The sequence below is a fragment of the Ostreococcus lucimarinus genome, chromosome 17 (genome assembly GCF_000092065.1).
Source record: "Ostreococcus lucimarinus CCE9901 chromosome 17, complete sequence".
NCBI classification, from domain to species: Eukaryota; Viridiplantae; Chlorophyta; class Mamiellophyceae; order Mamiellales; family Bathycoccaceae; genus Ostreococcus; species Ostreococcus sp. 'lucimarinus'.
In genome coordinates, this window is record NC_009371.1 from 336,349 (window position 1) to 357,946 (window position 21,598).

The 21,598-nt window shown below is 62.2% G+C and overlaps 13 protein-coding genes across 13 annotated transcripts; 9 read left to right on the top strand and 4 right to left on the bottom strand.

The window, feature by feature from the left end:
- The first annotated feature begins 374 nt into the window (after positions 1–374).
- On the top strand, positions 375–2,188 carry OSTLU_47858 (predicted protein). Its single transcript, XM_001422127.1, has one exon. The coding sequence runs from the start codon at positions 548–550 to the stop codon at positions 2,165–2,167; it is 1,620 nt and encodes a 539-aa protein (XP_001422164.1). The 5' UTR covers positions 375–547; the 3' UTR covers positions 2,168–2,188.
- A 252-nt stretch (positions 2,189–2,440) lies between these two features.
- OSTLU_42060 (predicted protein) lies at positions 2,441–2,845 on the bottom strand (the record flags this gene model as incomplete). Its single annotated transcript, XM_001422234.1, has 1 exon — positions 2,441–2,845. A coding segment is annotated over one exon (405 nt), but the record flags the coding sequence as incomplete, so codon positions are not given.
- A 690-nt stretch (positions 2,846–3,535) lies between these two features.
- On the top strand, positions 3,536–4,932 carry OSTLU_28400 (predicted protein). The gene is made up of 2 exons (XM_001422128.1): positions 3,536–3,676; positions 4,059–4,932. Exons 1-2 carry the CDS (start codon positions 3,567–3,569, stop codon positions 4,456–4,458), a joined length of 510 nt encoding a protein of 169 aa, XP_001422165.1. The 5' UTR covers positions 3,536–3,566; the 3' UTR covers positions 4,459–4,932.
- A 723-nt stretch (positions 4,933–5,655) lies between these two features.
- OSTLU_89572 (predicted protein) lies at positions 5,656–6,189 on the top strand (the record flags this gene model as incomplete). Its single annotated transcript, XM_001422129.1, has 1 exon — positions 5,656–6,189. The coding sequence occupies one exon, from the start codon at positions 5,656–5,658 to the stop codon at positions 6,187–6,189; it is 534 nt and encodes a 177-aa protein (XP_001422166.1).
- Positions 6,190–6,347: 158 nt separating this feature from the next.
- Positions 6,348–7,523, bottom strand: OSTLU_28402 (predicted protein; the record flags this gene model as incomplete). The annotated part of the gene is made up of 1 exon (XM_001422235.1): positions 6,348–7,523. One exon carries the CDS (start codon positions 7,521–7,523, stop codon positions 6,348–6,350), a length of 1,176 nt encoding a protein of 391 aa, XP_001422272.1.
- Positions 7,524–7,954: 431 nt separating this feature from the next.
- On the top strand, positions 7,955–9,704 carry OSTLU_42057 (PiT family transporter: phosphate; the record flags this gene model as incomplete). Its single annotated transcript, XM_001422130.1, has 2 exons — positions 7,955–8,081; positions 8,215–9,704. The coding sequence occupies 2 exons, from the start codon at positions 7,955–7,957 to the stop codon at positions 9,702–9,704; spliced, it is 1,617 nt and encodes a 538-aa protein (XP_001422167.1).
- Positions 9,705–10,487: 783 nt separating this feature from the next.
- Positions 10,488–11,432, top strand: OSTLU_41998 (predicted protein; the record flags this gene model as incomplete). Its single annotated transcript, XM_001422131.1, has 1 exon — positions 10,488–11,432. The coding sequence occupies one exon, from the start codon at positions 10,488–10,490 to the stop codon at positions 11,430–11,432; it is 945 nt and encodes a 314-aa protein (XP_001422168.1).
- A 193-nt stretch (positions 11,433–11,625) lies between these two features.
- Positions 11,626–12,886, top strand: OSTLU_28405 (predicted protein). Its single transcript, XM_001422132.1, has one exon. The coding sequence runs from the start codon at positions 11,682–11,684 to the stop codon at positions 12,834–12,836; it is 1,155 nt and encodes a 384-aa protein (XP_001422169.1). The 5' UTR covers positions 11,626–11,681; the 3' UTR covers positions 12,837–12,886.
- Positions 12,887–12,914: 28 nt separating this feature from the next.
- Positions 12,915–13,952, bottom strand: OSTLU_18771 (predicted protein; the record flags this gene model as incomplete). The annotated part of the gene is made up of 1 exon (XM_001422236.1): positions 12,915–13,952. The coding sequence occupies one exon, from the start codon at positions 13,950–13,952 to the stop codon at positions 12,915–12,917; it is 1,038 nt and encodes a 345-aa protein (XP_001422273.1).
- Positions 13,953–15,222: 1,270 nt separating this feature from the next.
- OSTLU_18772 (predicted protein) lies at positions 15,223–16,008 on the top strand (the record flags this gene model as incomplete). The annotated part of the gene is made up of 1 exon (XM_001422133.1): positions 15,223–16,008. One exon carries the CDS (start codon positions 15,223–15,225, stop codon positions 16,006–16,008), a length of 786 nt encoding a protein of 261 aa, XP_001422170.1.
- Positions 16,009–16,166: 158 nt separating this feature from the next.
- OSTLU_18773 (predicted protein) lies at positions 16,167–18,629 on the bottom strand (the record flags this gene model as incomplete). The annotated part of the gene is made up of 1 exon (XM_001422237.1): positions 16,167–18,629. The coding sequence occupies one exon, from the start codon at positions 18,627–18,629 to the stop codon at positions 16,167–16,169; it is 2,463 nt and encodes an 820-aa protein (XP_001422274.1).
- A 546-nt stretch (positions 18,630–19,175) lies between these two features.
- OSTLU_93971 (predicted protein) lies at positions 19,176–19,874 on the top strand (the record flags this gene model as incomplete). The annotated part of the gene is made up of 1 exon (XM_001422134.1): positions 19,176–19,874. One exon carries the CDS (start codon positions 19,176–19,178, stop codon positions 19,872–19,874), a length of 699 nt encoding a protein of 232 aa, XP_001422171.1.
- Positions 19,875–20,086: 212 nt separating this feature from the next.
- OSTLU_41981 (predicted protein) lies at positions 20,087–20,383 on the top strand (the record flags this gene model as incomplete). The annotated part of the gene is made up of 1 exon (XM_001422135.1): positions 20,087–20,383. A coding segment is annotated over one exon (297 nt), but the record flags the coding sequence as incomplete, so codon positions are not given.
- Positions 20,384–21,598: the final 1,215 nt, after the last annotated feature.

Sequence of the window (21,598 nt, forward strand, 5' to 3'; positions counted from 1 at the left end):
GTCCCGCCTTCGCGTCGTCGTCGCCGTCACCGTCGCCCCGTCCTCGATCCCGATCGCCTCGACCGTCGCGTTCGACGTCGCGCTCAGCGCGCGTCCCTCGTGCTCGAACGCGACGTCCGCCGTCGTCGCGCCCGGCGCGCACCGCGCGAGCATCGCGTCGACGAGTTCGCGCTCGCGCGCGTCCGAACGCGTCTCCACGCGCGTCGCGACGACGTCGTCGACGAGCGTCCCGCGCGACGTCGCGCGCACCGTCACGCGCACGCGTCGACGCGAATGTTCGTCTCCCGCGATCGCGCGCGCCATCGCGTCGTCGACGAGTGCCGCGGCGTCGTCGGCGGACGCGCGCGCGGATTCGATGTCGCCGCACTCGTCGCCGCGCGATCTCGACGATCGCGGGCGTCGTCGGACGACGCGCGCGCCGCACGCGCCGCGCGCGCCGCGCTCTTCGCGCGCGCGTCGCGTCGAACGATCGGTCGAGCGGGGACGAGACGCGCGACGCGAATCTGAATTCTGAATTCTGAATTCTGAATCCGCGGCGATTCGGACGATGCGCGAGCGACGGCTGGGGACGAGCGATGGGACGACGACGCGCGAGGACTTTGGGGCGGATCGATTGCTGATCGACGTGGCGAATTACGTCGTCGGGTACGAGATCAAGTCGAGGGACGCGGTGAAGACGGCGAGGCACGCGATAATGGATTTCGTCGCGTGCGCGCTGCGGGGAGGAAGCGATCCGGGGTGCGCGAAATTACTCGGACCGTGCGTGCCGGGAATCGAGTGCAAGCACGGAGCGCACGTGCCGGGGACGGAGTATTATCTCGATCCCGTGACGGCGACGTTTAACGCGACGACGTGCGCGCGGTGGTTGGATTACAACGATTCGTTTTACGGCGCGGAGTGGGCGCATCCGAGCGACACGATTGGGGCGATTTTGAGCGTCAGCGAGTACGTCAGTCGATTGAGGAACGATCGCGGGCTGAGCGTGCTGAGCATGCGAGACGTCATCGTGGCGACGATCAAGGCGTACGAAATCGTCGGCGTGCTCGCGCTCGAGAACTCGTTCAATCAGATTGGCGTCGATCACGGACTGTTGACTCGCGTCGCCGTGGCCGCAGTGACGACGTCCATGCTCGGTGGTGGGCGATTAGAGGTGATGTACGCCACTTCGCAGGCTTTCATCGACGGCAGCGGTTTGCGATGCTTCCGACATTACCCGTGCGCGGGGACGCGAAAGGGTTGGGCGGCGGGAGATAACGCCGCCCGAGGCGTCACTTTAGCGTTGATGACGATGAGAGGCGAAATAGGATATCTTGGTGCGCTGTCAGCGCCGGTTTGGGGATTCAACGACGTGTTTTACCGGCGTCAAGACATCGTGCTCAAGCGAGACTTTGGGGAATTCGTCATGGAAAACGTCGTCTTCAAGCCGTCGTTTCCGAGCGAGATTCACGCTCAAACCGCCATCGAGGCCGCGTTTCGATTGCATCCGCAAGTCGTCCACCGCGTGGACGAGGTTCACAGCGTCGCGGTTCACACCACACGTAGCGCTGTACGATGCATCGATAAGACCGGGCCGCTGAACGGGCCCGCGGATCGCGATCACTGCTTGCAGTACGCCGTCGCCGTCGCGCTCCTGTACGGGAATATGACATCAGATCATTACGAAGACTCCGTGGCGAGCGACCCGCGAGTGGATGAAATGAGACGCAAAATTCTCATCGCAGAAAATCCACAATACAGCGCCGATTACGTTGATCCAGATCGCCGTTCTTGTTCGAATTCGATTCAAGTGCACTTTAAGGATCGCACGAGCACGAACAAGTTTGAGGTCGAGTACCCAGTTGGACATCGTCGCAGAAGAATGGAGGGGTTTCCAGCGTTAGAAAAGAAGTTCATATCGTCTTTACACACAAAGTTTCCACCGGAGCGTGCGGGATTCATCTTTGAACGAGTCACCGACGCGCAAATTTTCGACGCCTTGACACCGATGGACTTCATGGAATTGTTCAACGCCACGCCGCATCCCGTGCTCTTACCGCCGATGCGCGCGGCACCTGGAGTTTTTGATTACACTCCGATAGATAGTCGAGCGTCGACCCTAGTTCCTCGTCTCACGGATGGTACCGCAGAGACTCGAGCGGTGGGAGACGGCGCAGACGCGCGCGGTTAGCAACGCTTCGGCGACACCCCTTGTTGTAATGGTAGCATGAAACACGAACGCGAGCCGTCAGCGATTGAGTTTGCGCCAAGCAATCGAAACGACGCGATTTAGTGATGCGATTCAGTGATGCGATTCAGTGATGCGATGGCTAAAAAACGATGAAGTAATGATCACTTCCGTGACAAGTCAGATAACAACTCTGAAGCTCCTCGCTTTTTTCAGCGAGAGCGTAACTACCCTCCGCTAACGGCTAATAGTAATATCGTTCCTTAGGGTAAATATTTACCCTTGGACTTGGCGCTGGTCAACGGCGCACGCAGCTTCGGACGCCGGGCGGTGAGCCAAGAACGCGGAGCATTGCACTTGCTTGATGTTGTCGAAGCCAGCGACGCGGACGTAGCATTCCGGGAAGCACTTGATGCAGGTGTTGATTTCCGCAATGACTTCATCCGGGTTTTGGCAGCCGTACATGGGGAGCTTCCACATAACCCAGTAACGGTTGTCGTAGTAACCGGCGTTGATGGAGGTGTCCATGTTCGCCCAGCCGTGGCCGTCGGTGTACGCGTGCGCGGAGTCTTCGAACTCGATGCACGGGGTCCAGCCGTTGTTCAACAAGTATTGCACTTGCTTGGAGATTTCGGCGTCGGAGAGCGGCGGCAAGAAGGAGAAGGTCTCGAACATCCTGCGTGACGACGTAAAAACGAAGCGAAATCGGTCAGTACAGCGCTCGCGCGCGTCGTTCGGACCCTCGTCGGTGACCGAGTTAAAACCCTAAAACCCAATAACCCAGCGCGCGTTCCTGACCGCACGATCGCCGCCGAACGAGCCCTCGCGCGCACCCCCCACGCCGACCCCTCGCACCGCGATCGCGGGCGTTAAAACGTCGAAGAAGAACTTTCTTCAACGAAATATCGCCCTCGCGGCGTCGTCGAGGCGCGCGCGCGCGCGCAGAGGTCGCGCAACGTTCGCGCGATGCGGCGCTATCCTCTCGCGAAAGATACGCGAAGGTTCGATCGATCGCGCGCGTTCACGTACTTGTTGCCGTGCGGGCGCCAGATCATCATGGACTTGGCGTTGGCGACCTTGCCGGTGGTGACGGCGACGGTCTTCGCGACTTGCGCGGAAGCTTGGGTGATGGCGGACATGATTGCGTGCGTGTGGATTAGTGCGGCGCGCGCGCCGCGCGCGCGCGTCGGGGCGGCGCGAGGTGCCGAATGTCCGAATCACGATCGCCCGCCCCTTAAAACGTATTCCAATCGTCTCTACAACTATATGATTTCGATTTTGACGGGATAATCTCGACGAGATAAATTCGAGCGCGCGTTTTCGCGCGAATCGTGTGGATTTGCTGACTCGGTGCCGATCACGCGAGGGCGTCGGCACTTTCCAGCACGCTTATCTCGAAATCATGTCCGCCATCACCCAAGCCTCCGCGCAAGTCGCGAAGACCGTCGCCGTCACCACCGGCAAGGTCGCCAACGCCAAGTCCATGATGATCTGGCGCCCGCACGGCAACAAGTACGTGAACGCGCGCGCGCGACGGGACGCGAACGTAATCCGAAAAAGCGACGCGCGCGGATTGCTCGGCCGGTCGTGAAGAAGGGGTCTTCGAGGGGCGCGCGAGGGCGTCGTGACGCGCGCGATGAATGAAAAAGATGCCTGAAGTTTTTATGCATCGGATCGTCAGCGCGCGGTGGGCGTCGCGCGTCGACGCGAGCGTCGGCACGGGGTTCGAGTGAGCCCCCCCAGGGGGGAGGCCTCCGAGATCCATCGTAACCGCCTTCGGAGATTTCTTCTTTAATTTTCCTCGCGACGCGTGGTTGCGCGTTGAAATCGACGGAAAACGATGCACAGAATAATTACTGACCCGATTTCGCTTCGTTTTTACGTCGTCACGCAGGATGTTCGAGACCTTCTCCTTCTTGCCGCCGCTCTCCGACGCTGAAATCTCCAAGCAAGTGCAATACTTGTTGAACAACGGCTGGACCCCGTGCATCGAGTTCGAAGACTCCGCGCACGCGTACACCGACGGCCACGGCTGGGCGAACATGGACACCTCCATCAACGCCGGTTACTACGACAACCGTTACTGGGTTATGTGGAAGCTCCCCATGTACGGCTGCCAAAACCCGGATGAAGTCATTGCGGAAATCAACACCTGCATCAAGTGCTTCCCGGATTGCTACGTCCGCGTCGCTGGCTTCGACAACATCAAGCAAGTGCAATGCTCCGCGTTCTTGGCTCACCGCCCGGCGTCCGAAGCTGCGTGCGCCGTTGACCAGCGCCAAGTCCAAGGGTAAACGTCTCGACGTTTCCTGCGAACGCCCGCGCGCGTCTGTAGACGCGCGCTGCCGCGGACTCACGCTCGTGTAGAGATGTAGTCCTATTGAATTACATACGAAGACTTCACGTCACTTCACGCGTTAACGCTTCGCCCTCGCCCTCGCGCGTCGCGCATCTCCGGACGCTCTCTCTCCCTCTCGCGCGGACCGACCGCCGCGCAGCACACCCGGTCGTAACCGTTCCATTTGACCGTTCCAATCCCTTCTCGAACGCGCGCGAAGATTTTCCGAGATCGAGGACTCGCCGCGGTTCGCGACTCAAGAAATCTAGATCACGCCGTGAGATCTTCGCCCGCCGTCGTTTCCGCCACACGTTTCCGCGCCGCCGGGCGAAAATGAGGCTTTAGGGTTTACGCGCGTCGTATGGGCAAACAGTTCGCGAGCACTCTGCGTAGGCCCCCTGAAGGGGGCTTTTTCCTCTATTTTCTTACATACAGCTTACATAATTTATAATACAGAGAAGATCCCATATAAAGTACATCACGAATACGAATACGAACGCCCTCACAACCCCCTGACGCGCGCGCCGCCGCGGCCGAGCGACATAATCGCACGCGTATCTCGAGATCATGTCTGCCATCACCCAAGCCTCCGCGCAAGTCGCGAAGACCGTCGCCGTCACCACCGGCAAGGTCGCCAACGCCAAGTCCATGATGATCTGGCGCCCGCACGGCAACAAGTACGTATAGTTTACGACGTGTTTCGACGCGATCGCGCGCCGCGTCCGATCGCGCCGCATCCGACGCCCCGAGGGACGATCGTCGTCGTGTTCGCGCGCGTCCGCGCGCGCGTCGCCGACGCGATCGCGGTCGATCTCTTCGATGATTTTCATCGCATCGATCGCGACGCGCGAAAGCGGCGCGCGCGCAACGTGGACGCGTGCGAACCGTCGATCACGGCGCGGTCGCGGGGTGATCGGATAAGCGCGAAAACCCAAACGCGAAAACCCAAACGGGAACCCGAGCGGGAATTTTCGGGTGTTTGCGTCGAACGGCGCGGCGTTCGACGATTTAGCGTGCGCGATGATTTGTGCATCGTCGAGTCGGGCGTCGAGACGTCGAGACGTCGTCGCCGCGCGCGCGGCGGGGTCGGTCGGCGCGCGGATCATCCGTAGATTATCATCGACCGGACGATCGGCCGTCGACCGACCTTTGAATGCTCGGCGCGGGAGGGTGTTTCGTACTCGGGTCGGACGCGGTCCACGAGCGACGTCACGGTTGGGCGAGCGTAGAAGACTCGCGCGAGCGCTGTACTGACCGATTTCGCTTCGTTTTTACGTCGTCACGCAGGATGTTCGAGACCTTCTCCTTCTTGCCGCCGCTCTCCGACGCCGAAATCTCCAAGCAAGTGCAATACTTGTTGAACAACGGCTGGACCCCGTGCATCGAGTTCGAAGACTCCGCGCACGCGTACACCGACGGCCACGGCTGGGCGAACATGGACACCTCCATCAACGCCGGTTACTACGACAACCGTTACTGGGTTATGTGGAAGCTCCCCATGTACGGCTGCCAAAACCCGGATGAAGTCATTGCGGAAATCAACACCTGCATCAAGTGCTTCCCGGATTGCTACGTCCGCGTCGCTGGCTTCGACAACATCAAGCAAGTGCAATGCTCCGCGTTCTTGGCTCACCGCCCGGCGTCCGAAGCTGCGTGCGCCGTTGACCAGCGCCAAGTCCAAGGGTAAACGTCTCGACGTTTCCTGCGAACGCCCGCGCAAGTCGACTCAACTCAGTATTATGAAGATTTTTTCCATTTGATTTACGTAGGAAATTGCTTTGTCTGTCATAATGAGATGCATACTTACATATTAAAATGTCCCCGAATTTCTCGACGCGACTCGGATCAGCGAAGCTCGCCGAGCGCCGCACGCGAGAAGACTGCCCGTGTGCTCTCGTCGCCCGCGCATACCTCTGACGAACTCGAGTCGTCGGAATTTTTGCTGAAGTCTAATGGTAATGTCAGTTCTAAGTGTCTCTTCGCGCCTGAGTATTTGAATTTGAAATCAAACGTGCGTCGAGAACGTTCACGAAGCTCGCGCTTGCCCACGACGGCGGCGCTCGGCGGCGTCCCGGTGGTTACGACCCAACTCCGCGCTCGCTCGACGTCTCGGAGCTGCATCGTCGCCAACTCGTCCTGGCTTAAAGGCTGAGCTGTGATGGGTTTATGATTCAACCAAACGTTCACGAGGAACGTCACGCGCTTAGACGACTGCGGCGTACCGCGCGCGAACTCACTCGGGGCGCCGTGCAAGAACCGTCCGTCAAATGTGATTTGCTTCCCCCACTTTGGCCACGAAACGACGCACTCGGTGATATCACCGCACACCCCGACGTCGCCGTTTTCGTAATCACAATTCACCTTCGTCGGACGGTTCACGACCACCGTCGGCGTCCCTCCGTCGCAAAAGTACGTCACCGTGCCGAGTTGCGGATGCGCGTTGACGCCCGCGCCCTCGAGGGCGTAGTCTTTGTCCCAGTGCCACCCGATCTCATCACCCTCATCGATGACTTGCGTCCACCACTCGGCGCCCGATTTCGAGGGATCATACCTCGCTCTCTCGTCTTCGTCGCGCGCGCCGGCGTCTCGTTCCGCGCGCGCCGCGGCTTCGCGCGTCGCCCTTCGAAACGTCTCTCGCGCTAAATACTCGAGCGCGCACCTCGGTTCGCTCTCGGCGTTCACCCAAAACGTCCTCCCACTCGACGTCCCGCTCGTCCTTCTCTTCCCTCTCGCATTTTTCGCCGTGTGCGCCGCCTCGCAATCCTTCGTCAACCGCCTCGCGTCGTCGTCGTCGAGCGCGTCTCGCCCCGCGAACGTCGTCGCGCTCGTCGTCTCGTACGTCAGGTATCGGTTCACTTCGCACGCGATTCGTCCGAGTTCATCCACCGCGAGTTCGAGCTCGGACGTCGCGCTCGCGTCGTCGTCGCTCTCGTCGCTCTCGTCGCTCTCGCTCTCGCTCTCGCTCTCGCTCGTCGTCGCCTCGCGCGCGTCGTTCGCGCGCCTCGTCCGTCGCGTCGTCATCCGCGCCTCGTCGTCGCGTCGTCGACGTCGCGCGTTCGCCGCCCCGCGTCGCGCGCGCCGGTCGCCCGACGCGCGACGGGCGTCGCGCGTTCGCCGCGTCGACGGCCGCCGGGCTCGAGCGCGCAAGCGGACCCGAATACCACTAAAGCGTAGCGCTGTATACTCATACCCGAATGTCCGAACATCCGCGTGAAAGTGCTACACTTTGTCAGGAAAATGTCGATTCACAGTCGATTCACAGTTGATGAACATTGCAACAAGTTGCAAAAATCGAGTTCGATTGGAACCAATCGCGTCTTCTTTCGAGGTTCACGAACCGTGAATTCGTTCCGCGAGGAATATTCTCGGAATCTCGCCTTTTCAAATTCCCGCGTGGGAATATGCGCAGTCGCCGCAAGAACACGTCGCGCGCCGTCTCGTCACGCACAACGATGAGCTCTTCGGATGCGCTCGCTCAAGCGTCCCGCCACCTTTTGGCCGGCGCTACTGAAACCAAGAGATTCGAATGGATCGTCGTTTGCGGCGGTTTCCTCGCCTTCTTCGCCGCCTTTGGCATCGGTACGCACACGATGCGCGCACTTTTTACCTTTCGCGTTCATAGGCTTTAATGACACGGCTTGGTCGCACACGTGCGATTGGAGTGTATTAGAAGCATCACTGACGTCGTGCGATCAATCGTATTTACCTACAGGTGCCAACGACGTCGCGAATGCGTTCGCCACCTCTGTCGGGTCCGGCGCGTTGACCATTAAAAACGCTGTAGTCCTCGCCGCGATCTTTGAATTCTGTGGTGCCATGTTCATGGGCGGTCACGTCGTCAACACAATTCGCAAGGGCATTGCTAACCAGAAATGCTTCGCCGGTACCGGTGGTGCCAACGATCCCGGCCTCTTGATGTACGGCTGCCTATGCGTCATTTTTGCCGTCGCCATCTGGCTCGTCGTCGCATCTGCCTTCGAAATGGCCGTCTCCACGACGCACTCGTGCGTTGGTGGTATGATTGGAATGACTTTGGTCGCGCGTGGTAGCGAGTGTGTCATTTGGACCAAGAAAGCGGACGAATTCCCGTACGTCAAAGGCGTCGTCGCCGTCATCATCTCCTGGCTCTTGTCCCCGGTCATCTCTGGCGCCTTTGCGTTCGTCTTCTTCGTGACCCTGCGTACTCTCGTCATGCGTTCCGAACATTCTTATTCTCGTACTGCCGTCGCGTTCCCAGTGTTGCTTGCGTGCACTCTCATCATCAACATCTTCTTCATCGTGTACAAGGGCGCCAAGTTCCTTGAGCTCGACGACACACCGGTCGGTACGGCGTGCGCCATCGCGTTCGGCATCGGCGGAGGATGTGGCATTGTTGCGTACTTCTTCGTTACCCCTTACATCCTCAAGACGACCGATGAGCTCTTCGAGAAGCAACAGCTCGAAAAGGCGGAGCGTGGTTCGGGCAAGAAGGCCGAAGAGAAGGTCGTCCGTCAACCGCGCGAGTATCCTGTCGGGGTCTTTGGCGCGCCGCGTCGCATGTGGTACGCTCTGCAAGATCATCTTGAATCTTCACTCACCCACAAGGCTGAAGACATTCTTGACGAAGACATGGCTGTATTGGCGATCCACGAAAACGCCGAAAAGTTTGACGAAAAGACTGAACTTTGCATGCGATACTTGCAAATCCTCACCGCGTGCTGCGACTCGTTCGCGCACGGCGCCAACGATGTGGCCAACTCTATCGGTCCCTTCGCCTCTATGGTAGTCGTCTTCAAGAGCGGTAAAGTTTCGAAGGAAGCTGAAATGGGCGACGATTCATATTGGATTCTCGGTCTTGGCGCTGCCGGCATCGTCTGTGGCCTCGCCTTGTACGGCTACAAGATTCTTCACGCTCTCGGTACCAAGATTGCCAAGCTCACCCCGAGTCGCGGTATCTGCATCGAGCTTGGTGCGGCTTGCGTCATCATCATGGGATCCCGTCTCGGCTGGCCGCTGTCTACCACTCACTGCCAAGTTGGTGCCACCGTCGGCGTCGCCCTACTCGAAGGCCGCAAGGGCATCAACTGGTTCATCATCGGTAAAACTGTGTTCGGCTGGATCATCACCCTCGTCATCGTCGGCTTCTCCACGGCGGCGTTCTTCGCACAAGGTGCCTACGCTCCGATGAAGAGCTACCCGTGCTACATCACAGGTAGTTGCTAAATGGGCCCTCCTAGCTTACCCCCTCCCTAGGTTACCCCCGACGGAGTTATTCTTTGAATACTCTCGGTGTTTTTCCCGCTATTGATAGCGATGAGATTCTCGACAAATTCGCGTTCAGTGGGGTCTGAAAATTTGCCGTCGCCCACGAGAGCGTCGAATTGCTCCGCCAACGTCCGTCGAATTGCTCCGCCAACGTCAGCGATGGCGCGCCTGTGCGAGAGAATTCAGACTCAACAATACTTCGCGCGCGCGCTGTTTTGGTTCCAACCGGAGCCGCACGGATCAATTGCACACCGCGTAATCGCCCTGAGTGGTATCGATACCACGCAAGCGGACCCAAATACCACTAAAGCATAGTACTATATACTCATATCCGAATGTCCGAACATCCGCGCGATTCCCGCCGCGATTCGCCGCGATTCGCCGCGACTCCGCGACGCGCGCGACGACGGACGGCGAACGACGCCTCGAGACGACGGCGCGCGCGCGATGGCGACGACGACGACCCCGCGCGTCGCGACGACGGGCGCGCGGGCGGCGCGAGGCCGACGCGCGAGGACGGAGGCGACGCGCGCGAACGCGACGGCGACGCGCGCGACGGGACGACGCGCGAACGGGACGGCCGCGAGGGACGCGCGAGCGAAAAGCGCGGGAAAGGACGACGGCGCGAGCGATCAGGGAGGGTCGAGCGGCGTGGAAAGGGAGACGCGCGCGCGACGGACGCCGAGCGCGCGAGAGAGCGCGATGGAGGCGGCGGCGGCGCGCGAGGCGGAAAACGCGGGGATGAAGCCGTCGTCGAGCGGGGAGACGGCGACGCGGACGGTGAAGGACGAGGCGCTGGAGATACCGTTTCAGAGCACGAGTCCGAGGAAACGGGTCGGGCGAACGCGGTTGTTGCGGACGCCCATGGCGGGGGGGGTGGTGAGCCGAGACACCAAGGATAGCAACTTGCCCTCGATGGCGACGGCGGCGAGAAACTTGATGGAACTCGCGGATTACGGCGATTTGAGCACGACGATGAGCGACATGCATCATCGTCGCGCTGGGTACCCGTTCGGAAGCACGGTGGACTTCGCGACGGACGCCACGGGGCATCCAATCTTTTGCCTGGCGCCGCTCGCGATTCACACGCGCAACATCGCCGCCGACGGCAAGTGCTCGTTGACGGTGAAGATGAGCGGTTGGGGCGGGTTGGCGAACGCCAGGGTGACGATATTCGGCGACGTTCAGCGCTTGCCCAACGGAGAGTATCAAACGGCGGCGAACGAAATCTTCAAGTCCAAGTATCACGCGCGCAAGGAAGCCATCGACATGGAGGATCGCTGGGGCGACTACACGTATTATCGCATGAATCGCATCGTCGACGTGTACTTCGTCGGTGGGTTCGGAACGTTGAACTGGATCAAGCTCGACGAGTACTGCTCGACGTCCCCCGACACGATCGTCACCGCCGCGCACGGTAAGAGCGTCATCGAAACCTTGGGCGAGCTCAACACGCGCTTCTCCCAGCGTCTCGCCGCGCACATGGGCAATCTCTTGGACCTCGTCGTGGACGATTTATGGATCATCTCCATCGATCGTCGCGGTATGGACGTTCGCGTGCGCACCGACGGCAGCTCGTTGATTCGCAGAATCTCTTTCGACACCGACGTCGAGTGTTTCGACGACGCCAAGCGCGCCGTCGAGTGCGCGTTGACCAACGACGACCTCTGTCGCGGCGAGTTCTGATCCGCCCGCCCGCTCGCGCTTTCGACGCGTTGTAACCGATATCTTTCGTAATCTTTCGAGATTCGCGCGATCGATTTCGGATTTTCGCGCGCCGCCTCGTCGTCCTCTCCCGCGCGCGCGCCTCGCGTTCGTCCGACGATGACGTCACCGCCCCGCCCGACGATCCAACCGCCGACGTCACGCCGCGCCGCACTCGCGCGCGCGAACGAACGCCGACGCGACGAACGACGTGAGCGAACGACGCGAGCGATGGAAGAGTTCACGTCCGCGTTAATCTACGCCCCCGCCAAGGCGTTCGGCGACGGCGACGCCGCGCGCGACGTGCGCGCGCGCGTGCGATGCGCGCGCGCGATGCACGCGACGTCATCGTCCGCGGTGACGATCGCGGACGGCGTCGCGAACGGCGCGGCGATGAGCGCCGGAACGACGCCGCGGACGAAGGCGAAAGTGAACGCGCGCGACGCGCGACGCGTCGTGCGATGCGCGGCGGTCGGGGACTGGATCGTCGCGGCGAGCGGGACGGACGCGCGCGCCGTCGGGACGACGCTGGCGGAGGCGCGCGCGAGCGCGGAGGGCGGCGCGGCGCGCGTGGAGGCGATTCGAGACGCGCTTCGACGGGTGACGACGAAGGAAACGACGACGCCGTTTGCGGTGATCGCGTTCGACGGCGCGACGAAGCGCGGATTCGCGGTGAGACACAAGGACGGGCTTCGGACGAGGTACGGGCACGACGAGCGAGGCGCGCTCGTGCTCGCGCTCGGGGACGACTTTGAGAACGGCGATGCGTTGGAAGAGCTGTGCGCGGGGAGATTCATCTTCGGACACGGCTACGTCAAGCCGATGGAGTACGGGGCGTTCTGGAAGAGCGCCAAGAGCACTCGCGCGGGGTCGCCCGCCAAGGCGGCGCACGGCGAGGCGAGATCCGTCCCGCGCTCGCCTCTGGGCGTCGTCAAGACGAACGCGCCGCGCGCGGAAGCGAGCGCGCGCGCCTCTTCGCCGAACGCGTACGTGCCGCCGGCGCGTCGCGCGGCTTTGGCTGAAGAAAAGAGACGAGAGGAGGAAGCGCGCAGAAAGAGCGAAGCCGTCGATCGGGCGCTCGCGGAAACCCTGCAAAACCAAGAGCGCGTGGCGTCGGCGCTCGGCGGTGCGCTCGCGAGCGCGCTCATGAAGGCGGTGTCTCGCGCGAGCTTCTCCAAGGACGAGAGCATGAACGAAGTCTCTCGATTCCACGCCGCTCGATTGAGCCGCCAAAACATCGAGGCGGCGTCGAGCTTCTACGCTCCCGCCGCGCCGGCGTCGACCGCGCCGCGAGTCGCCTCGCGAGCGTCCATCGACTCCTGCGCTCGTCTCTCCATCGAAAGCCATCGCGAATCGATGGAATTCCTCCGTCGCGCCGCGTGCTGAGACGCGTCGCCGCTACGATTTAAACGCCGCCGCCGCTTTGTAACAACACGATTCTGCATTTACTATTACTACGCTCTACTACTGCCCCAAGTGCACGCGCGTCGGGGCGACGTCGCCCTCGATTCGAAACGTCGTGTACTGCCGGAGTTGACGCAAGAAGTCCTCGCTCGCCTCGGGCGACGGCGAAGGCACGCGCGCGCGATCGCGAGCTCTCACCTCGCCGATGTAAAACTCTTTCAGGTACAAGAACGACTCGCGGCTGGAGTGATACATCTCGAAATGTCGCGCGGCGTCCATGTCGAGCGATTGTTTTGGGATGATGGTGTCCCCACCCGGGTGCTCGTTCAACCATCGCTTGACGTCCAAGACCATTCCGTCGATGACGAGCCAGACGCCTCCCGCGGCGTTGTGCGCGACGACTTCGTCCCAATCGTACTCGCGTATCCTCGAACCGTACGCCCCGAGCTTTTCGGCGCAGTATTCTTCGAGCGAACGGCATTCTAAAACCTCGGCCGCGCGCGCGAGCGCTTCGGTGACGCGAATGTCGAACGCGGGCGGAGGTTGCCCGGTGGCCGCTCGCTCGAGGAAAATCAACGCTCGATCGAAGACGTCGGTGTCGATGTCGACATCCGCGCTCACGAATTCATCGGCGTCGTCCTCGCCGAGCTCTCCCGCGCGTCGAACCGCGGACGTCAACGCTATGCACTGCCGAAGCAGACGCCTATTCACCGGAAACGTCTCGCCGTCTTTGGTGCGCACCTCGATCACTTCGCGCCGAGCCAATCGCACCGAGCGCGCTTTGCCTTCATTATTCGCGATTCTCAACGAATTTTCGTCGCTCGAGCGCACGTAGAACGTCGTCTCAGCGTTTACGCGCGCGCGAAAGCAGTGATAGCCCAACGTCGCCGCTTCCTCTTCGCACGTCTTTGAGTTGACGTCGGCGACGCGCGCTCGATACGTCGACCCGTCGATGTCGAGCACGAACACCTCGGACGTCGTCAACACGCGACCGAGCTCTCCGAAGTGCGCCCTCATCGCGCGTCTCGCGACCTCGCTCTCGATTTCTCGCTCGTCGTCGTCGTCGTCGTCGTCGTCTCGAACGCGCGAGAGCTCCATCGCGACGTCCACCGCGTCGTCCACCTCGCTCGCCTCCACCGCCTCGAATTCCGCGTCGTTATCCAGCGCCAGTCGCATGTTGTGCCGCATCGCTCGTGTCATCGCCACGCATCCCACCGGGACGTCTCGCGACGGTTCGAATCGCACCGTCGACCCGCCCAACGCGGCGCCTCGTCTCGCGAACCGCCGAAGCGCGTCGTCTCGCGTCGCCGTCTCGCGCAGCCCTTCGTGCACGCGCGCCGCGCTCGACGTCGACGTCGCGTCGTCCGCGTCGTCATCGCTCGCGATCACTCGCAATCGCGCGCCTCGTCGCGCGTCGTCCGCGCGCGCGCCGGTCGCGTCGTCGTACCGCACGCGGTCGCCGAAACTCACGAATCGATCGCTCGCGGTCGGTTTTTCGTCATCCAGGGCGCGTCGGGAGACGCCCGCGGTCAGCGTGTTCGGCCCGCGCGGGAGTTTGAAGTTTACCATCGCCGGAAACCGACGACGGCGACGAGACGACGCGATGCGGAGTGACGATTACAATCGCGTCGCGGCGAGCGCTCGCGGCGCGTCAACCGACGCCGAGGCGCGTCACGGAATCAATCCGCGTCGATCGTGCAGACCGACCATCGCGGCGCACGATTTCGCGTAAACGTCGTCGAACGACGCCGCGATGTCCGCGTTCAAGGTCTCGGCGCGTCTGACGCGCCTCGACGGCGCGGCGCCGCCGCCGCCCGCGCGTCGAGCGCGGCGGCGCGCGGCGTCCAGATACCCGACGGACACGCGCGCGTGCGCCGCCTCCGCGCTCGCGGGATCGGCGTGCGCGCGCCGGAAAAACGTCGTCGCCATCGCGCACCTGGCCGTGAACTCGCGAACCTCCCTTTCGTCGTCGCCTTCGCCTCGGCCGTCGCCTCGGTCGTCCCGCTCGACCGCGCTCGACCGCGCGAGCTCGACGACGCGATCGAGCAGCACCGCGCGCGCGCGCGCGGTGATGGGCGCGATCGACGACGCCGCGTCCGCCGTCGCCGTCGTCGTCGTCGTCGCCGTCTCGTCCGCCGTCTCGTCCGCCGTCGCCGGTCGTCCCATCACCGCGCGCAGGACGGCGCGATACGACGCGCGCGCGAGCGCGACGGACGCGCGCGACGCCCTCGGCGCGCGCGCGAGCGGCATCGACGCGTCGGCGTCGATCTACGACGGCATCGAGCCCGCGATCCGCGATCGATCGTCGACGACGCGCGCGCGTGTGCGGCGAATCGGCGCGGCGCGGCGTCACTCGACGTCGCGCGCGATGGCGCGCGACGACGACGACGACGGCGACGTCGACGCGACGCGCGCGAACGCGCCGAACGTCGACGCCGACGCGCGCGCCGGCGACGGGGCGACGGAGGCGGACGCGGCGCGCGAGCGCGAGGAAAGACGGCGCGCGTCGACGAGACGTTGGTTGGATTTCGTGCACTCGAAGGCGTTCAGAGATGAAGTGAGCGACGTGTTCGCGCGCGCGAGTGCGGTGCACAGAGACGACGGCGTGATGGATTGCACGGAATTGCAGTTCGCGATCGATTTGCTGCACGAACGATTGCGCGAGAAAGGGGCGAACGGGCACGCGATGCCGAGGGGACCGCGAGCGGGACGGCGCGAGGCGCGCGAGCTCTTGCGCGACTTTGATTTGGACAGAGACGGCGCGCTGGACGAGCGAGAGTTTCACTTGTTGTGTCAAAGGTATTTCAGTAGATTAGAGTGGCCGATGTGGCGCGTGTTCACGCGAGGGGCGACGATCGGGTTGGCGCTGTACGCCGCGCACGAGCTGTGGATTTCGCCGTTGGCCCAAAACGTGTACTGGAATCACTTTTACCCGAAAATCGTGCAAAGGCTCAAGAAGAGGTATCAGAAGCGGTACGCGGGGCGCGTGAACACGTTTTTGAAGAAATTCCGCCGACCGCCCAAGAAGGAAGAGCTGCTGGAGCTCGAGCGAATCGCGCAGGAGGAGTTGAAGAAGAAACGGATTCGAAGAATCAAAGCCGCCGCGAGCGCCAGCGTCATCGGCGGAACGACCTCGGCGTTGGGGATACTTTAGCGCTCGACGTGTCGACGCTTTTAGGAGCGACGCGTTTTATTTCATGTATTGAAGATATTTCATGTATTGCAGTGAAGGGTGATGAAAGACTGGTCGCGCCCGCCGAAGCGAGACGCGACTTCTGGTTTTGAGCGTCGCGCGCGCGAAGCAATCCTATGTTAAACGTTGTGCACCACGTACGAGCTCTTGAACGCGGTGGTACCGCTCTTCCGAGACTTGTGCAACGCGATGGAGCCAACGATGACGCCAGCGAGGGCGACGATGAAGCTAATCGCCGCGAGCGCCTCCGCGGCGCGAATTTCCTTTGTGGACACGCCTCCCGAGCTGAGACCGTGCACGTGCGCCACCAAATCGGCGTAGCTCGTGCTGGAGAATTCCGTCTTGATGTCGCAGTGGACGTGATACGCTTTGTGGTATTGGCCGAGTTCGGAGTCGGTGAAACCAAACACGCCCTTCAAGTTGGCGATGGCGGTGCAATAGTTGTCGTAGGCCCACGTACCGCGCGCGGGCGCGGTGCGCACGTCGAATAGCGCGTCGAAGAATTGGTACGCATCCGAGAACGTCGACGTACCCTTGGCCTTGACGTCGCCCGCGATGACGCGGTACAACGCCTGGCCCTCGGCTTGGTCGTCCCCGTACGCCGCGACGGCGCCGCTCTTGAGCGCCGTGTCAATCTTGAACGCGTACTTGATGACGCACTGAGAGTACACGATGCGCAGTTGCCTTTCGATGCCCTCGTAAATGTTGTGGAGGTCGGTGCAGTCCTTCTGTTCTTGCCCCGAGCGCAACAGCTTCAGGATGGTCTCGTACGGCTTCGCCGTGTGCGCCGTGCCCATGGTGCCGAACTCGACGCCGCGCTTTTGCGCGCGACCCATGACGGAGTGGTAGCCGTCGCCGATGAGCAGCGCCGCGGCGACGTCCCACGCAGCCTCTTGATCCGCAGACTTTTGATTGTTCACGCACACCGTGGAGCTTTGAGCATAACTCAAGTGATTGAGCGCGGCGTGGAAGCCGACGGCGTCCAACATCGTCTTTTCAATCATTTCTTTGGCCGCTTCGTGATAATTTTTACCGCTCTTCGCGAGCGTCACGGCCTCGGCGATGTAACCTGAAAGCGGCGTACCCGTAGCCGCATGTTTGCCCGACGACCCCACGGCAACCTTGGTGAATTCGTACTGCGTCATACGCGGGTTCCATTCGTTCGACGTGTACGGCGCGGTTTCGGTCCACGCCTTGTACGCTTCCACGAAATCAGACGACATGTCATCCCAAGAGGCGCTGACGTCTTCGTTGCGAATGAACGTGTCCATCTCGGCGACGATGTGCGCCACGTTCTTGCTCAAGCCCAACGCCTTTGCGTACTGCGTCTTCGCGCTCACGGTGGCTTGCGCGGTGCTGCTGTGCGTGAGTTCTGACGTGAAGTACGAGCCGGCGAGAGACTTGAGCTCTCTGGCCGGATCCTCGTTCGTTTCCAACGCGCAGTTCACGTAAGCGGCGTCGGAGTACGTGCCGAGCGACGCCTCCTTGACGCCGTGAGAAGACATCGTGTTGATGAAGTCGACGACGTGCGTCCTGGCGGTGCAATAATTGCCGTAATCCCAGGTGCCTCTCTGCTTTGAGATTTCGATGTCAAAGAAGGTATTGAAGAACCCAACGGCACCACTGCAAGCGGTCGCGCACTTACGAAGCATGTCACCGGCGATGACGCGGTACATCGCCTGACCTTCCGCGACGATGTCGTCGTAGGCGTTGACGGATGCCCCGGACGCGAGCTTCTTGTCAATCTTGTATGCATACTTCAAGATGGATTGCGCGTACACCACCCGCATCTGCGCTTCGATGTCTTCGTAGATGTTGTGCAAATCAGCGCACATGTCGTTCGTGCCCTCGATTTCTTGACCGTCTCGTAAGAGTTTGACGATGGTTTCGTACGGCTTGGAGATGCCCGCCGCGCCCATGGTGCCGAACTCGAGCCCACGCTTTTGCGCGCGCCCCAAGACGGAGTGATATCCATCACCGATGAGTAACGCGGCGGCGACGTCCCAATGCGCCTTCATAGCGTCGGTTTGAGAGCTACCCGTGCACAAGCTGCCGGCACCCACGTCTTCTTGCGCCGCCGCCAACGCCAACAGCGAGCCTTGATAGCCGACGGCGTCCCAGACGGTCTTTTCGATGATTTCGCGCATCGCCTCGAGCCTGGTTCCGGCCGTATCCGCTTTCGCGATAACCACCGCCTCGGCGATGTACGCCTCCAACGGATTAGCGACAGCAGTCACGCCATTGATGCCGCGCAAGACCTTCGGAGTGGAAATCCAAGTCCACTCGTTGGACGTCGTTGCATAGTTGGCGACGGCGTCCTCGACCCAAGTCTTCGACATCGAGTCGTAATTCGTATCCATTTTGTCCCAATTATCAGAGCTGTTCGTGAACGTGCGAAGCTCGGCGATGATGTGCGCGACGCTGTTCCCGTAGTCGAGCGCGTTTTCAATACTCGTGTGCGCGTTGCCGCCGTTCACTGATTCCGTCGTCGTACTCAACGTATTGAGCTTGTAGCTCCCCGCCAGCGTCGAGATGTGCGTCAGTGCGTTCGCACCGACGCCGCACGCGCTCATCACCCCCATCGCCGCGATCGTCGCCCGCTTCGTCGCGCGTCGCCCTCGCGCGCATCGCCCCCGCCTCGCGTCCCCGTCGTCGTTCTTCTTCCCCGTCGCGTCTCCCGCGCGTCGCGCCATCGTTCTCTCGTTTCGCGCGCGCGTTCGCGTCGCGTCGCTCGCCGTTCGTTCGCTCGCGCGCTCGTCCGTCGCGGTGTGTCGCCGCGCCGCCGCGCCGTCGCCGTCGCCGCGATATCGGGTTTATCGCGAGATGGCGCGCCATCTCGCGATAAACCAATCATTCGGACATTCGTCATTGGGTTCACGCGCGTCACAATGCGTCCCGTCGATCTCGCGTTTCGATTGGTTCGCGCGAGATCGAGCTCGTCGCTTTCGTTCGACGTCGGACGACATCGGACATTCGGACACGCGATCCTGACGCGCGATTCTGACACACGGATCGCATCGCGCGCGTCGCGTCGCGTCGAGGCGCGTTCGTCGAGGCGCGAGTGCGCGGCGTCGATGCGAGGGACGACGTCGGCGTCGCGCGCGACGTCGAGCGCGAACGCGCGCGCGATGCGCGCCGCGAGCGCGACGTCTCGAGGGGTCGTTCGCGCGAACGCGCGCGCTCGGACGACGGCGTCGACGCGACCGAGGCGCGGCGACGGCGTCGAGGCGCGGCGCGCGCGTCGAGGACGGACGACGACGGGACGACGAAGGCGCGCGCGCGCGGACGCGGGCGCGGATGAAATCGCGTGGTGCTGCGCGACGGCGTACACCGTCGGCGCGGTGGTGATGTGCGCGCGAGCGGCGCGGGCGAGGCGAGAGGACGAAGACGTCGACGCGCGCGACTTCGCGGCGTCGCTCGCGAAGATGTTCGCCGCGCCGTGCGCGCTGTACGGAATCTTGCTCGCGCGGTCGTGGACGCCGGAAACGCTGTCGCTGATGATGCCGGGAAGCCTGGAGCGAGGACTGGCGACGGGGGAGGTGCAATTCGTGCCGACGCTGCGCTCGATCATGACGCTCCTGAGCGCGCGCGCGACGGCGACGAGCGCGTGGGCGCACTTGCTGTGCGTCAACCTCTTCGTCGCTCGACACGTGGCGTTGAAAACGCGCGAACGAAACGTGCGCGACGGGCACGCGCCGCCGATCGCGCACACGCTCGTGTTGTCCACGCTCGTCGGGCCGCTCGCGCTGCTCTCGCACGTCGTCACCGACGCGGCGTACTACGCCGTCGTTCGCGCGCGCGACGAACGACGACGGGCGACGGCGTGAGACGACGGGCGACGGCGTCAGACGTCGACGACTTTGAAATGTGTAATATACGAACGTAACGCGCGCGTCGACCTCGCGCGCGCGGTTTCCGCCGTCGGCGTCCGAGACGCGCGCGCGCGCCTGGGGTTTAGAGAGGCTGCGGCGTCGCGCGCGCGTCAATTCCCGACGCGCCTCGCGCGCGGCGCGATCGCCGCCGCGAGCGAATCCTCGCGATGTGGACGAGCGATGAGGATGAAAAGCTGTTGGCGCTCATCGAAAAGCACGGCGCGCGGCGATGGAACTCGCTCGCGAGCGCGATGGAGACGAAAACCGCCAAGCAGTGTCGAAGGCGTTGGAGCGGCCACTTGACGACGGAAATCAAAGAGCACGAGTGGACGGAGGCGGAAGATCTCGCCCTGCTCGACGCGCACGAAAAGCTCGGTAACAAGTGGACGGCGATCGCCAAGTTAGTGGGCGGGAGAACCGATAACGGGGCGAAGAATAGATTCAAGGCGCTCGTGGACAAGCAGACGAAGAGCAAGCGAAGACGCTACGACGCAAAGGGAACGGCGCGGCGCGCGATGGTGGCGAGCGAAAGATCGACTCCGGCGAAGCGAGGCCGGAAAAAGCCCGCGCCGCGCTCACCGACGAATCAAGAGGGGATCGGCCGCGATGTCAAGCGATCGAAAGTCGAGTCGTCGTTGGAGGAACTCGCGGCGACGCGAACGGGCGTCGGCAAGAACGGCATATCGCCGTCGCTTTTCGTGAGTTCGCCCACGAACTCGGCGAGCGCGGATCGACAGAATAAGATGTGGCGTCCGAGTTTGTCGATAAAAGTCAACAGCCGCGAGCAGAGCGCGGCGGGCGCGAGCGGGATGGACGGCTTCAAGACTGGCGCGTCGCTGAGCAACTTCCTTCCAACCAACTATTCGGTAGGGAAGACCCTGAGCTTGTCGTGCGCCGAGCTCGATTTGTTGCGAGAAGTGCAAGAGATGGTTTCACCGCGCGTCATGGCGAATTCGCACGGTGGCGGAAGCAACGCGAATAGCGCGTTCAATCGTTACGGCGGCGGCGAGAAATCAAACGCGACGAACGACATGCAGAGCGTGATGAATTGGTTACTCAGCGCGAGACCCGCGGGTGGTGGAGACGGTGCAGATAATAGATACAAAGCCAACGGAATCGTCTCGAATGGTGACGCGGTGACCGTGTCATTAGCCCCGAACGAAGACGGCACGGCGAACATCCAGCGAGGAACGACGTTGAAGCACTTCCTGAGCATCAAAGCTGACGCACCGACGCCCAAAGGCGGTAAAGGCGCGGATTCGAAACCGATTTCAATTCCGTCGTTCACGTCGAGCGAGTTGAATTTGCTCTTGAACGCCCTCGGTACGACACCTTCCGTCGCGAGCAGCCCCGTCGCCGCGAGCGAGTCCGTAGTTGCGAAACCGCGAGCGCGACCGACGCGAACGCCTCAAAGGCGCGCGTCGCGAAGGTCGTGAGCGCTCCGACGCATAGTTTTAGCGTGATTGTTGTACTACCACCGTGTGAAATTTCCTCCGAAGACTCGTCGGTCCGCGTCGCTGGCGCCGCGTCGCGCTCGCCGCACACGCTGACTGTGCGCGGCGTCCCGGGTCACCATGCGCGCGTGGTTTCGCGCGCGCGCGGAGCCGGTGCGCGCGTCCCCGGGCCCGAGAACAAAAGCACTCGAACTCGCTGCGCGTTCACGTCGTTCGTGCGGTGAC